This window comes from Gekko japonicus, unplaced genomic scaffold (genome assembly GCF_001447785.1).
Source record: "Gekko japonicus isolate JY-2015 unplaced genomic scaffold, Gekko_japonicus_V1.1 scaffold953, whole genome shotgun sequence".
Classification (NCBI taxonomy): Eukaryota; Metazoa; Chordata; class Lepidosauria; order Squamata; family Gekkonidae; genus Gekko; species Gekko japonicus.
The window spans coordinates 98,996-114,091 of NW_015161979.1; the positions used below are offsets into that span (position 1 = coordinate 98,996).

The 15,096-nt window shown below is 52.2% G+C and overlaps 1 protein-coding gene across 1 annotated transcript in view; it reads right to left on the reverse strand.

The window, feature by feature from the left end:
• Positions 1 to 5,654: 5,654 nt before the first annotated feature.
• ANO8 (anoctamin 8) overlaps positions 5,655 to 15,096 on the reverse strand; it is a 52,807-nt gene continuing 43,365 nt past the window's right edge. The window contains exons 15-19 of the mRNA XM_015429756.1: positions 14,331 to 15,089; positions 12,757 to 12,948; positions 10,908 to 11,039; positions 7,800 to 7,910; positions 5,655 to 6,335 (exon numbers count right to left, since the gene is read on the reverse strand). Coding sequence (XP_015285242.1) covers positions 5,655 to 6,335; positions 7,800 to 7,910; positions 10,908 to 11,039; positions 12,757 to 12,948; positions 14,331 to 15,089 — 1,875 coding nt within the window. The remainder of the gene's footprint in view (positions 6,336 to 7,799; positions 7,911 to 10,907; positions 11,040 to 12,756; positions 12,949 to 14,330; positions 15,090 to 15,096) is intronic.

The window sequence follows — 15,096 nt, forward strand, 5'->3', positions numbered from 1 at the left end:
GGGGGATCCCAGTTCTGGCCAGTTCCCCCCCCCCCCCCGGGCGCTTTCTCTTGGGTTGTGTCAGCATTGCCCTCTGTACAATTAGCCATATGTGTTGAAAATATAATTTTCTTGAGGGGGCTGAAAGCCCCCCCCCCCATTCCTGTATCTACCATCAAAATCAAATCAACTTTGTACTGGAGTCTAATTGTGAGGGTCCCTCTCTAAGGGCGATCCTATCAGCCATTACTTTCTACTTTGTTAATAACTGTTGCATTTCACCTTCTTTGGTCTTCTCCCCCCACTCCCCTCTGGGGACTTTGCACGCCGGCCGTATAACTCGGAGAAAAGCACACCTCTGCTCTCTCTCTCTCTCTCTCTAGCACCACTCTTTGAACGGACCAGTTCTGTGCAACTTCTCCAGTAGAATAAAAAATGGGTATTTCTCACCTCTTCTGCCGTGTATTCGTGAAAGGTCTCTCATGGGGACAACTGGAGAGGGGGCTCAACTAAAGTCAGTGGTCGCTTAATCTAAATTCATGTATTTTTGGCATGTGCATGAGCCGGGACAGACTCCTCTTGGAGAGAAAGTAGTGGAACTTGGAGGCGTCCTCCCCCTCCCAACCCTTCCCATAGAACCTTTAGGGCTGGAGGCAGCACGGTTCTGGGCAGCACATTGGCATCTCTTATGTTCTTATGAGGCAGCACGGCTCTGGGCAGCATCTGGCATGGGGAGACACTGGTGGCTTCCCACCATCACATGGTGAGCCATGGAGGGAAGCCAGAGGATGGTCCTGATGGGCTTCTTGCCTGATTTGGGAAGGCCATTTTCCTTCAGCCTCCACAGCTCAAGGACAGTTGCTGTGCTTGGAAGGGCTCCCAGCAGTTCCCTCGAGGCCCGAGTCGGTCACGCAGGGCTATGACCTTGTCGCCCTCCCCCCAAAAGGCTGGGACACAGTTGGAAACGGCACACCACAGCATTTGGTCCAATCCAGTGGGGCTCTTATAGAGATGTGTATCATATCAACAGAAAGTCCCTTAATCCTAAATGGAGCCTCCACAGCCAGGAGCAGTTTGTCTCAGAACAGCAAGTGCTGGAAGGGTGCTGTGGACTATACCCTGCTTACAGGTGCCCTAGAAGCCTTCAACTTGCTAAAGAGGATGCGGGCCGGGGAGGGGCCTTGGCCTGAGCAATGAGGCTACTTCACCCTTGTGGCAGCTCCAAAATGAAGACTGGGAGGGGGGCATGGCTTTGAGCAGCAGGGCGCCACCACTGGCAATTTTGGACTGAGGGCGGCATCTGCTAATTCTTGTTAAAATAAAAACACAACCCAAATTTCTCAGGTGCAGCAAATTTTAACAAAAGGCCTGGTTTGCTCTGAGATTAATAGGGGCTCTTAGGACACGTTGGTTTCCTTGCCAGCAAACCTGCTCCTCGTGGCCTGCATGACAACTGTGGGCTCTTTGGCCTCTGGTGGGGGCTGCCCAAGGCCCCATTGCTCTCCTTGCCATCTTCACACAGCTCCAACAGGGGGGCCAAGCCCATCCCTCCCACCCACCCCCAATGCCAAGCACTCTGAGCCATGCTCAATTTTGCTGGACAGTCCACGCAGGCACCATTTGAGGGGGGTACACAAAAGGGGAGGACGCCTACCACAAGCGTGGCCCCCTAAAGACCCCGGCCATGTCAACACCAGGGCTCCAACCTCACCACTTTGAAAGCAGCAACGCTCTACGCCCTTCTCTGGGAGTCCGGTCCAGTGAAATGCAGTCCCCCCGCCTTGCATTGGCTGGGCCAACCGCAGAATTTTGTAAGTGATGCTCTGCATAAGGGCTTCATTTTAGTGTGGGGGAAGAAGCTACTGTGTCCATCCCCCCTCCCCGAAAAAAAAGCCTCGTTTCCTCCTGTTTTTGTTGAAATATAGTTTTTATTGCATTTCTGCCGGTTTTACAAAAATATGACAAAAATAACTTAAAGAAAAGATCCACTACTTCCCTCCTCTGTTTCCTTATTCAAGGCAAAATAAATAAATGCAGCAAATAAATAGGTTTTACAAAAAATTAACATTCCCTCCCCTCCCATAAAAGGAATTTCCTCTGTTGTACAGTAATAATTGCTCAGAGGAGTGAGACCTCAAACTGACAGTGCTGCCTTTCGCTCTGGGGACGGAGGGCGCAAGGGATCCAGGAGGCCCCCCCCCCCCCCGAGACTCTGAAGAGCCGTCCTGCATTTCACTGCTGCCCTCTCTTGGCTTCTCTGCACCAGACCTCTGCACTTTGGCAAGCTTAGCATCTTCCAGGCTTCCAAGATGATGAAGGAGCCACCTTATGGATGGTAGCTTGGGACTGGAGTGGTGGTGGGGAGACTGCTCTTACACCAGGGACCGCAGTGTTTCATCCTCTGGGCGTGGGGTGTGTGGGAAAGGACAGGATCAGAGCAGTGTTCCATCCCACCTCGGCACTGCCAAAGGCCAGGGAGAGGCGGCGACATCACGGGCGTCTGTCCACTCGCGTGAAATATCCTTTTCTAGAGTCCGGCAGTTGGATTCTCTGTTCCTCATGCAGATGGAAATGCCACATCAAGAACAGCAGGATGAGTTCAATGCTTTTTTTTTTTTTGGCATCCACATTTCTGTCAGCATAGAGCACCGGGCAAACGCATCAGGAGTCAAGGCCTGCAGCCCGCTGCCAGGGCTGCATTATTGCTGTCACGAAATGGCTTGGATGTGACACGAAAGAATGTCAGACGTGGAAGAACGAGATAAGCAAAATGCAAACTGGTCCATTCTTCAGGACTCAGGCCAAGGAGGGCCATTGCTTCAGAATGGCTGAGCAGCTTGGACGATACACTTTCTTCCCCCTTTGTGGAGAGTTTTGGGATTTGCACCCCTCTTCAGGGAAAGCTGGCGGCAAAGAAGATCCAAGCACACCCAGTGCCCCACCCACCTGCCAATCATTTGAATGGCTTTGAGTCCGCAGCCATCATGGTTCCCTCATGATATGCGGATGCAGGACAGAGACACGTCCCTTCATTTTACAGAGGCTTCTTTCCTTCCAGAGCAGGCTTGTGGAACAGCTGAGCCCCTTAAAAAACAAACACAACCCCGCAGGCCGTTATTTTCGAGAGGTCAGAATCTGAGGTGTGTCTGTCAAGTTGTCCCTCTACACTGGGGGGGGGCAGTCCATCAGAGACCCTCCCGATCCAACACCCCGCCAACTCCTGGGTTTGCAAACTTAAGCACAAGGATTTTGGAGGTTGGAAACGCTTCATTTAAAACAAAAAAGGTCAACCAGAGCCATGTTGGCCCTGCAAGAGAGACGGGTACAGTGAAAGTTGCAGATAAGACAGAGGGGACTTTTGGATTGATAACCCCAGGGCTTTTTTTTTTCTTTTTTTTAAAGAACAAGAGGTGCTGGAATGCTCAAGAGAGAAATGAAGTTTTCAGTCTAAGTGCTGAAAACTCATGAACTCTGAAACATTTTAAAAATAATTTTGTCAAAGAGGTTCTGGAACTTCGTTCCGGCACGGTCCCCCAGAAAAAAAGCCCTGGAACCCAACCGGGAAAGATGACAAAGAGAGTGTGGAACCACACGATACCTGCCAATCAAGCCCCCCCCCACCCCCAATTTCCAAGTGATTTGAACTTTCTACAACGTTCTACAACTAACTGCGCCCCCCCTCCAGCTACAGCACCTATTTCCCTGCTTGCAACCGACTGACTGGTGGAGGTCCCACCGTTTTTTGCACACCCCCCCCCCCCCCCAACCCCGATTTCCAAACTTTCTAAAACGTTCTACAACTAACGCACCCCCCCCTCCAGCTACAGCACCTATTTCCCTGCTTGCAACCGACTGACTGGTGGAGGTCCCACCGTTTTTTGCACACCCTGAAATCAATGCTGGACAATTTCTTGAAGCCAAAACACATCTCCCCCACATTACCAAACAGCAGGATCAAACCCCTATCCTTGGCATAAAAGTCATGAGGCCCTTATTGCACAAGAACCAAAAAAACTCCTATCTTAACGGACCATGGCCACACCAAACGGCTTGCGAGGGCTTGTCTCCTCATTTGTTTTCCCTGCCAGTGAAGATGTTAAAAAATTAATAAAATCATGTAGATTTTTTAGATCTGCCGATGCCTGTCCCCCCAACACCCCACAGTCCGCTTTTACAAAAGCCCAAGCAGCGGCTACTGGGACAGTTCCCCAGCCCATCCGCAGGAAAGGCAAAAGAAATCTTGGTTTCATTTATAGTGCAAGAAATATCAACCATGCATGACCTTCAGCTCAAAAACTCCTCTCCCGCCCCAAACAACCTGGGTCCATGGCCATCCTGCCCTACAGGGCTGTTGTTCAAGCAGAAAAGGGGCAGTCTGCTAGGTGAATTCTCCAGGAAGGGAGATGAGCGAGTTCTGGTAAGAGCTAGGAGCCTTTTTCAAAGGCAGGCAGTGCTTTTGCATCTCTCTGATCAAGCATTTGGAAATCATTCAAGGCGCCACCAAGATTTGACTTGTTTTTGGGTGTAAAATACAAGAACCACCAACAAGCCCTCACTCTCTGGGCAAATCTGTCCCTGCTGGTTCCTGCTGCAAACCCCAAGATGCAAAAAGGATATGGTACGGAGCTGAAAGGGTGTATCCGTCCAAATTCTAAATCTAGTAACATGTCAGAATCCAGATGCTGCTTTTAGACTCCTGCACCTTTCAACAAGGTTATGCTGTTGAGGGTGCGCTGCAAAAAATTATGCTGAAGCATTCCTAAGTCCTCATTTGCTAAATGTGATTGTTTTGTCTGTGAACCACATGAAATGCAGCAGTGTCCATAACTGGTACTGCTAGACAGGGATGCATGTGTGTGTGGTGGTGCTGGGGGTTTAAAACAAAATATTAATATTTGGAAGCAAATCTGAGCTACTACTTCCTCCCTCCCAAACCAACTTTTGCTCCAATATGGGGAGTCTGCAACAGATCCCCCAAAACTGGGCTTTTGTAAGAGCTGCAAACCTCTGCAAAGGATCAGTTCCCCTCCCCCGCCCAATATTCTTCCCTCAACAGACGAACTCTGTTTTGTTGCTCCCCTGCAATTTCCCAAACACGAGTCCAGGAGGGTATGCTGGCCAGGTCCTAGTGGCAGGTTTCCCACAGGGGACGCTCTCTGGCAAAGACGCACAAACATGGAGAACACGCAAATCAATGAAGCCCTTCAAGCAGAGCTTGGAGACCCAGCTCTGACCAGAGACGTGGGAGCAGAACCATGAGCCCCACAGACAAGGAAATGCGCTCCTTGTCCCGCGGGCACCGCCCTGAACTCGATGTCACTTTACTGTCCCCGGCCCTAGAGGTGAACCAGGTGCAGAGGAGACTGAAGATCACCTGCAGAGCCGTGCTGAAGCCGTAACCCATCCCCAGCGTACCCAGTTGGAAACACTCGGGTTCTTGGGCCAGGCTTTTCCTTCTCTCTTCTCAACTGGAACTTTGGCCCACCTCAGGAGGCTGATCTTCCAACCAAAACAACTGGACCCAAGCTTTGCCAAACCCACACGGAGTTGGGGTCTCAGCTTCAAGATCAAGGGTGCCCCAGTTCTGCGTGAAGAACCAGTCTCCTGCTCCTGCCACACACACACACCCCGGACTCACAACTGCTTCCCCTCCCGCCCCCGCCCCCAGCCACGGGTTAGAGTTTATGGCTCGGACCCTCCTCCTCCTCCTCCACCATGGTTCGGATTTCAGATTCCTCAGCCATCTCCTCGGCCACCATCCCGTTGAGGTGCGACCTGCTGGCCGGGGGCCTCTCGCTGGGGTCTGCCATGTGGCCGGCCCTTGGGGCTTGTGGCGGTGGAGGAGCCCCGTTCCCCCCCTCCGACTTGCTGAAATTGAACAGTTTGCTGGGATTGAAAGGTTTGGTGGGAGACTGCACCTTCTCCGTACCGGCCTCCCGCTTTGTCTCTGGGGACTTCAGGAACTTGAAACTCAGGAAGCCCGGGAGTTTGTTGTCCGTGCCAGTGGGGGACTGCGGGGAGCGGGCCGTCCCCGTGGCCCCCGCCCCAGCGCCCCCCGACAAAAACCTGCCCTGCAGTGGGATGATCTGCTTCAGCTTCATCACATTGTTGGTAGCCAGGAGGGAGCTGGGCCGTTTTGGCTTCTCAGAGCCGTGGCCCGACCCACCGGTGCCCTTGCCTTTGGGCAGGCTCTTCTCGTGGGCTGGGTCCGGCGCCCCCCCGTCGGCCTTGCCCTCCTCCCGGCCGCTCTCCCGCTCCTTCCGGGCGTGGTACTCGGCGTGGCGCTGGCGCTCCTCCTCTTCCCGCTTGCGCCGCTGCTGCTGCTGGAAGTGGTGCTGGGCCTGCCGCTCGTGTTTCTGGGGGGGGCGAGAAAGGCTGTGGCTGAGAAGGGGCCCCAATCCCCATGGGGCTGGCGCAAGGGAGACCCCTGTCCTCAAGAGAAGGCTCCTTGCGCTGCTGAAGAGCCACTAGGAGGGCAGCCCACCCACAGGGTCCAGCCCCTCCTCTTTTCTGTTCCTGCAGTGCTTCGGCTTGGAAATGGAGATGAGCATTGCATCCCTAGAGTCGGATTCGACTGGCTTTCGAGCAAGGGAAACCTTTACACCTTTCTCCCCAGTGGGAACCCAAAGTGCCTTTCATTGTCCTCCTCTCCCCTATTCTGTCCACAACAACCCTGTGAGGTGGGTGAGGCTGGGAGGGCGTGACTGGCCTGGTGTCGCCCTGCCACCCTCCATGGCAAAGTAGGGATTCTCCCTCAGATTGCCAGCTTCAGGTTGGGAAATTCCTGAATATTTGGGGGTAGAGCCAGGAGAGGCAGGAAGGCAGGAGTTGGGAAGGAGAGACTCAGCAGGCTATAATGCCCCACAGTCTACTCTCCAAAGCTGCCAGGAGAACTGGATGAGAGCTGGCCACTGAGGCCCCCCCCCAACCTGCACCCATCCCAGGCTCTGCCCCCAAACCTCCAGGAATTTCCCAGCTCGGAGTTGGCAACCCTACTTTTTTGGGGGAGTCACAACCCATTTTTGGATCCAAACTAAAGTTGAGATGTACTGGATTAATCAATCAATTAAAGCTCATAAGGTTAGTTGGCTAAGATACTTTCAGTAAGGTCGGAGACCTGATTATTACAATTGCCCCTTTATTACAAAGGGAGAGGAGATGATTGGGACCGAAAGATCCTGTACAAAGTGCCTTTCTGAGCTGCTGTCGGAGGTGGGATCTGAACCACAACTTTCTAATTTATAGCTAAATACTACGGATCATTTGTCGACGTTAACGAACCTACGTCCCTGTTTTATTCTCCCTTCCCCTCACCCGGTCAAGAAAGGAACAGCTTGTTTTTCTTTCTGGTTGATGAAATTTCAGCCCCCTCCCCTGGTTCACTGTTACTGACCGGCAGACGCAGGGGCTAGGGTTGCCAACCTCCAGGAGGGGTCTGGAGATCTCCTAGAATGACACTTGATGTCCAGACTCCAGAGATCAGTCCTCCAGAAGGAAACGGCTGCGTTGGAGAGCGGACTGACTGCATGGAATATACCTTGTCCCGCGTCGATTCTCCAATGCATTTTAGCCCACAGGGACAGGTGATTACATAAATGGCCCGCTTCGTGGAACATGAAGAGTAACTGCTCAATTCTCTCCTATAGTTCAGTGTGAGACGGGATGCATGGAATATACCTCCCTGCTAGTGTCTCTCCCCTCTCACCTGAGGCTATTCCCCCCCCCCAAGATCTCCAGGTATTCCCCAACCTGGAACCGCCAACCCTGTGCTGGGCAGAGTGCGCTCGAGTGGAAGGGGAAATACGTCCCAACAAGCTGACCTTGAAAGCTTCACGTCGCTGATATTCAAGTTTCGCCATTTCCTCCGCCACCCAGGCCGGGATGTCCGGAATTGCCACTTGGATGATATATTTGAGCAAGAACGCAAAATGCTGAGGGGAAGAGGAGGGAAAGAGCCTGAACACTCTTGCCTTCTCTGTTGTTGCGCGCGCACACACACACACACCCCCCCCGCCAGGGCCCCCCCCATCTCTTCTGCATGCTTCGCTTCACAAGGAGAGTCAAACTGGGTTGCAACCTCAAAAAGCAGTGCGCCCGCCCCCCTCCCCGTATGGCTACTGTGGGCCAGGGAGAAGGGCTTCTCTTTTCACACATACCCCAACCACGGCATTTCTCTGATCAAAAACAAAGCTTCCCCAAGACTGCTTTAAGCATCAATATGGGGAAACGAATACAAAGGGTGGGGGAACTATAGCAACCTTTCCCCCCACTGGGGCTTAAAGCGGCTGAGGAGGACAGTTTAAATCAGAGCACCGAAAAGGGGGTGGGTGGGAAGAGTTTCAAAGCAACCTTTCCCCCCACTGGGGCTTAAAGTGGCTGAGGACAGTTTAAATCAGAGCACCAAAAAGGGGGTGGGTGGGAAGAGTTTCAAAAGCACTCCCTTTCCCCGCCTCCACGTCTATGATCTCCATTGGGGCTCCCTCATAGCTGCTTGGTGACATACAGGCCCCTTTCAGACACCCTTTGTAATCCGTTTTAGGAGCAGGTTGCTAATGGCCCTATGCTGGACTATGAAATGTACACTATAGCCAAGGGGAACCTTGAGACTAAGTAATATGCCAAGCCATACAAAGCCGATTGCATCCCATTGGCAAAGCAGGGCTGAGCCATTTTTGAGGGAAACAGCTTTCTTCCATGTTCACCTCTTCCTTGCGCTTCTGAACTGCTGTGGTATGCTGTGTAACATGTCCGTAGTGCTTCCTACAATGCCGCTTCCCCCGCCCACGCCCTTTTTTGCTGCATGATCTTCCTTGCCCTTTTTTCCCTGAACGTTCTAAGTTGAGCACTGTAGCACAACTTATATAGCACTTCAGTGTTAACAGTGACACCGTTGAGATGCCCTGACTCCACTGAGAGACTACATTGGTGTAGCGCAGAGGTGGCCAAACTGTGGCTCGGGAGCCGCATGGCTCTTTCACACATATTGTGTGGCTCCCGGCAGGGTGGCTGGGGGAGCTAAATATCATTAGCAAACAAATATAATTGGACAAATAAATATCATTATCAATATCTGCTTTTACCGCTTTTGTTATTATTTTGGCAGTCTCATTTAATGTTAATAAAAAGCAAATTTGCATATTTCCTAGTAAAAATGTGTAATCTTTGTTCATTGTCTTGCAGCTCTCAAACATCTGACATTTATTCTATGTGGCTCTTACATTAAGCAAGTTTGGCCACCCCTGGTGTAGCACTAAAGCACTCAACTTAGAATGTTTTGGGGGAAGGGGCAAAGAAGGTTGTGTGGCGAAAAAGGGTGGGGGGAAAGTGGCACCGTTTGAAATGGCCGAGCGCTTCAGAGACGGCTCATTAACGGGATGAAGTTTGTTGTATGAAACCCCAGTGCCTGTATTGCTTTACAACAAATAACATCCGGTTTAGAACGGTAATGTGAAAGGGGCCAAAGTTCCACCGCATTAGGGAATCAGGTCCCAAATAGCCTGTGTAGTTTAGCAGCCAAGAAAAACCTTGATGGAGGAGTCTGCTGGGGTGCAGAGGGTTTTAGATGCAAAAATGATTTGGTGTCCCTTGGCAACTTTTTATGTTAAATATATGGATGAGCAAACACCCACAAGTTTGGTTCACAATTACATTCACTGGTTGCTAACAGGGAACAGGTTGGAGGTTTTTTTGTCTCTCAGTTTGGCTCTATATAAGCAGTTCAAGCCTATTCACTGGGCTGCTTTTCACACTCTCACGTGGCACAATACAGGGCAACTGGTAGTGATTCAAACACACACATTTTCTCATGCAACCCAGGGGGGCTTCTCCTTCCCCTCCTGACCGGCTGTTGCCACATGCCACTCCGCAGCCAAGCATATAAGCAAATATTCAGCAAATCAAACAGTCTGCCAGTGATTAAAGATCCTGTATTCTTTTTTAAAAAATAAAGTCTGAAACAACAGAACAAAGTTTGAGTCCAGTGGCACCAAGACCAACAAAGTTTAATTTTGGGTATAAGACCAACAAAGACCAACGTCTTCAGATGCATGCACACAAAAAGCATATCCCCAGAATTAAACTTTGTTGGTCTTAAAGGTGCCACTGGACTCAAACTTTGTTCTGTTGTTTCAGACCAACATGGTGACCCACCGGAATCGACCTTTTCCTTCACGTCGGCATTTCACATGTTTGTTTCCAGGCACAATTCAAGGTGCTGGTCTTGCCCTTCAAACCCCTGTATGGTTTGTAGGGTTGCCAGGTCCCCCAGGGGGGCAGGGAAACCCCGCTCGATGGGTCCGTTCCCCGCCGACCCAGATCAGGCTGCCGGAGGGAACCCCACCCCCAAAGTGCCAGGATCACAAAGATGTGCCCAGCGTGATGACGTCACCCAGAGGTGATGTCATCACATCGGTCACGTTGCAGGGGGACAGTCTATCATTCGAGGGAAAACTCTATGGTTTTCCCTCGAATGATACTGGGGAAATCTTGCCTCAGAGGGAGGGAAGTGGTCGGGGTCTATCATAACAAGCTGGAACCCAGCAGCAGAGCCTGCAGCATCCTTACCTAGCAGTTTTAGGCTTATTAATTATTATTATTTTATTAATTTTATTTAAACCCCACCTGTCTCCCCAATGGAGACCCAAAGCAGCTTACATCGTTCTCCTCCCCTCCATTTTATCCTCACACCAACCCTGTGAGGCAGGTTAGATGGAAAGTGTATGACTGGCCCAAGGACACCCAGCCAGCTTCCATGGCAGAAGTGGGGATTCAAACCTGGGTCTCCCAGATCCTAGTCTAACACAGTAACCACTAAACCACGCTGGCTCTCTTGAGAAAGGTCACCACCACCACTGAACGGCAAGAGTTTTAACCGGTCCCAACTGCAAAAACCAAGAGGAGGAAGAGGGGATTCTGAAGGAAGCTGTTACCTCCAGCACCACGACAGAGATGATGGCCCCCTCGGGGCTCAGCCACGGGAAGAGGCGTTGCAGCTGCCCGCACTGACCAATCAGGTAGCAGTTCACCACAATCGCCAAGATGCCCATGGCCTCCATTACTTTCTGCAGAGAGAAAAGAAAAAACCAGGTGTGCGTTTCTCTGAGCGCTGAGTTTCTTTCAGCATCTCAAAAACCACCTGATCCAGGACATCACTGTTTCTGCACAGAGCCCTGGGCATAGGGGTGCTGCGCACAGACTGCCTTGCCACTGAATGCAAGGGCCAGCCCTGAGTGAAGGGCTGCAGTTAACTGGGGACTGTGGGTGGATGAGAAAGGCCCACGTCACACGCAGCCTGAAGTGCAACTGAAAATCAGAAGCCACAAGTTTGAATGCGTGGCGGCCGGAGTCCCTCCAGTAGGTGGTTCCCAGCACTCATGCAAAAAAGGAAAATAAAAAAGCAAAAAACTACAGTTCCCAAAGATGCCTCGGTTGTGAGCCACAACCATTAATGGTTTCGAAATTCAGTCAGCAGATAACAGTGAAGACCCTCCCCCACACACAAGATTTGCCCCATCTGTATTTCAGCAGATCAGAACCATTTAGATCTCAACAACCTAACTCGAAAACAAGGAATCAGGAGGAGAGGTGAAAGAAGCTCGGTTGTGGAGACGGAATCTGGCTTCTGAGCCTCTCGCCCTGCCCGGGGGGCTTCCACCTGCGACGGCCGTAAACCTCCCGCTGGCAGGCCTTGAGCACATTCCCTGGGAGGAAAGGTTCGGCCATTTTGGTTTAGGAAATGAACAGCTAAGTGGTGTATAAAACTATGGAGAGACAGTGGATGATGAACATTTTTTCTCCTCCTCTCATAACACTCACGTCTTGGGAATCACCCAGTGAAATGGATGGGCAGCAGATCCAGGAAAAAACAAAAAGAAAGCACTTCTTCAGCATTATTAGCTTGTGGACCTCACTGCCACAGGATCCGGCTATGGCCACTAACTTGGCGGTGGAAAGGGCTATCAAGTCACAGCCAACTTATGCCGATTCCACAGGGTTTCCAAGGCAAAAGGTGTTCAGAAGAAGAAGAAGAAGAGGAGGAGGAGGAGGAGATTGGATTTATACCCCGCCCTTCACTACCCGAAGGTGTCTCAGAGCGGCTTACAAACGCCTTTCCCTTCCCCTCCCCACAACAGACACCCTGTGAGGTGGGTGGGGCTGAGAGAGCTCTGACAGAAACTGCTCTTTTTCAAGAACAGCTCTTATCAGAACTACGGCTTGCCCGAGGTCATCCAGCAGGTGCAAGTGGAGGAGTGGGGAATCAAACCCGGTTCTCCCAGATTAGAGCCCGCACACTTAACCACTACACCAAACTGGCTCAGAGATGGTTTGCCACTGCCTGCCTCTGCGTAGCGACCCTGGACTTCCTTGGCAGTTTCTCATCCAAATACTAACCAGGTACGGCCCTGCTTAGCTTCTGAAATCTGACGAGATCAGGCTCGCTGGGGCCATCCCCGTCAGGGCAGCCACTAACTTCGATGGCTTTAGAAGGGGATTCTATAAATGGAAGGTCGCGATAGCTAAACAGGAAGAACCTCCATGTTCAGAGGTAGTGTACCTCTGAATGCCAGTTGTGGGCAGAGGGCTGTCCCCCTTCATGCTGTGTACTTCCCAGAGGTACTAGTCCGGGCACTGCTGAATGCTGGACTAGACGCACCCCATTCTGCTCCATCAAGGTTCACCTCTTTAGGGCTTCCGATTCCTGCTTTCCTTCTGCTCAGTGAACGCAACCTGGACCAGGGGTGGGGGTGGGATGACAACATGACACGTAACTCTCCTGACCTGCCACTCTCCGATGCTTTCCACACGCTGCCCAAAAGGGCGCTGGAGCCCCGTGCAGAGCTTGAAGGCGTCGCTGCGGATCTCGATGACGTTGTTGATTAAGGCGCACATGGCGGCCAGCGGGAAGGCCGAGGAGAAGAGAACCACGTAGCCAAACTGGATGAACATCTCCTGGTAGTCCTGGAACGTGTCCTGGGGTTTTTTAGGGTTAGGGTAAGCAGAGAATCAGGATGTCTGGGAAAGCCACCGCTTGCCCGTTATCTTGCCTGAAACCTTCCTCCCCTTTTGGCTCTAAGGTCCACCCAAAGACACTCTAGTTTAGTGCAGAGGCCTGAAGAATGGGTGGTTCACTTACGGAACTCAAGGCCACAAGACGTGGTGGCAGCTTCTTTAATGATTTTTTTAAAAATCGTTCCAGGCAAAGTCATGAAAGGCGGATTGGTCTGTCGATCACTACTTATCCTGAGAGCCAATGGGACTTCCAGGATCCGTGGTGGTGTGCCTCTAAGCCTAAGGCGATGGGGATAAATCGCGCTTTGCTGGGGGATCTTCCCAGGGAGCACCTGGCTGGCCACTAATGGACACAAGATGCTAGCCGTGGCCACCTGCTCTTCATTCTTGTGAACCTCGGCCAGCTGTTTAGCAATCCCCATTTCGTGGCCACTCCACCAACGTGAGGCATTCCAGAAACTGGGACTGAAACTGGCCAAAGGTAGCTTCAGAAGGGAGCCGGGTTGCTCTGCTGTAGAACAGGAAGACCTTAGAAAGCAACAAGATTTGGGGGGCGGGACCTTCCAAGAGTCAAATACCCTAGAAATCTTGTTGGTCTCCAAGGCACAGCTGGAATCGAATAAGGAGGGATGCTCAGAAATTCTATCCGTTCAGTCTCAATTCAGAGTTTCAATGTATGTCCCTGTTAAGAGCTCCTGACTCAGCGGAGCATATAAAGAAACAGGGCTATTTTGGGGCAGGAACGCACAGGAATGGAGTTCCGGCTAGCTTCAGAGTTGGCCATGCCCACTACAGCCAAAACCGCTGCGTGTGTGGCTACAGAGGGAAGGCCTGGAGACCCCCTCAATGACTCTGAAGTGGACGGGCCAGGGGGGCCCGTCCCGTCCAAGGGCCGGCTTGCCCGGGCTCCCTACAGCCACGGGGCATCTGGGCAAGAAAAGGGAATGCATAGGGTGTGGCCTAATATGCTAATGAGTCTGCTGTTGGGTGTGGCCTATTATGCTAATGAGTTCCTGCTGGGATTTTTCTACAAAAAAAAGTCCTGAAAAGAAATATGTGGTGAAAGCCAGTGGCATAAAAGCCGAAGGGGCTAGAAGAGAAGGAAGCCAGCAGGATACAGGAATTTCAAACTCCTTCATTGGGAGGACCAATCTAACCTGGAGCTCTTCCAGAATTACAAGTGATCTCCAGACCACAGAGATGCGGTCCCCTGGAGACAACAGCAGGTTCAGAGGGGAGATTCTAGCGTATCTCCTCCCTGCTGGGGTCCCTCCCCTCCCCAAACCCACCTGTCCCTAGGCTCCACCTCCAAATCTCCAAGAATTTCCGCATTTTCATCTGACCTCATATTTCTTCATGCAGCTCTCCACCTCGGCCTGGGCCAGCTGCGTGGTGTAGTCCTCCTCCGGCGGGTCAATCCAAGAGGTCCTCATGGGCTTCTGCTCCTCCTCCTCATCATCCTCCTCCTCGCCTTCCACCAGGTTCTTGGTGCCTCGTGGCCTCCGGGCTCGCATGAAAACTGCGGGCTCTTTGGCCTCTGGCAGGCCCTCCGCGAGACTCCCCAATGGCCCGTCGCTCTCCTCGTCATCTTCGCACAGCTCAAACACGGAGGCCGGGTCCATCCCCTTTTCCACCATGGTGGGGCTGCCTTCTTCCGAGAAGCTGACCTCCTCCAGGCCCCTGAACTCCCCAGACTTCCGGTTGGCCTTCTCAATAAAGCTCACCTTCTTGAGCTTCAGCCCACAGTCGAGGATGCTCTCGTCTTCCGAGTCGGACTCCTTTTTCTCCTCGTCCTCCTCGTCCTCGGGGACCCCACACCCACCATTCAGGCATTTCTTCTCCCCCTTGGGGACCCCCTCGGCCGCCTCGGGGGGCTCTGGCCCATGTCCCGCCTGCGGGTGGCCTCGTCGGGGCCGAGACTCGGCCCCCAGAGGTCTGGCCAAGGTGTACTTCTGGGTGAGCAGCCGGAAGAGGGTGTGGGTGACCTCCCGGAGGTTTTGCATGCTGAAGTCCCCCCGCTTGAACTTGCTGTAGAGGTGGGGCTGAGAGACCTCCTTGATGTTCTGCAGGAACTGGCGGGTGATGAGCAGGGTGGCCAGCATCTGTGGA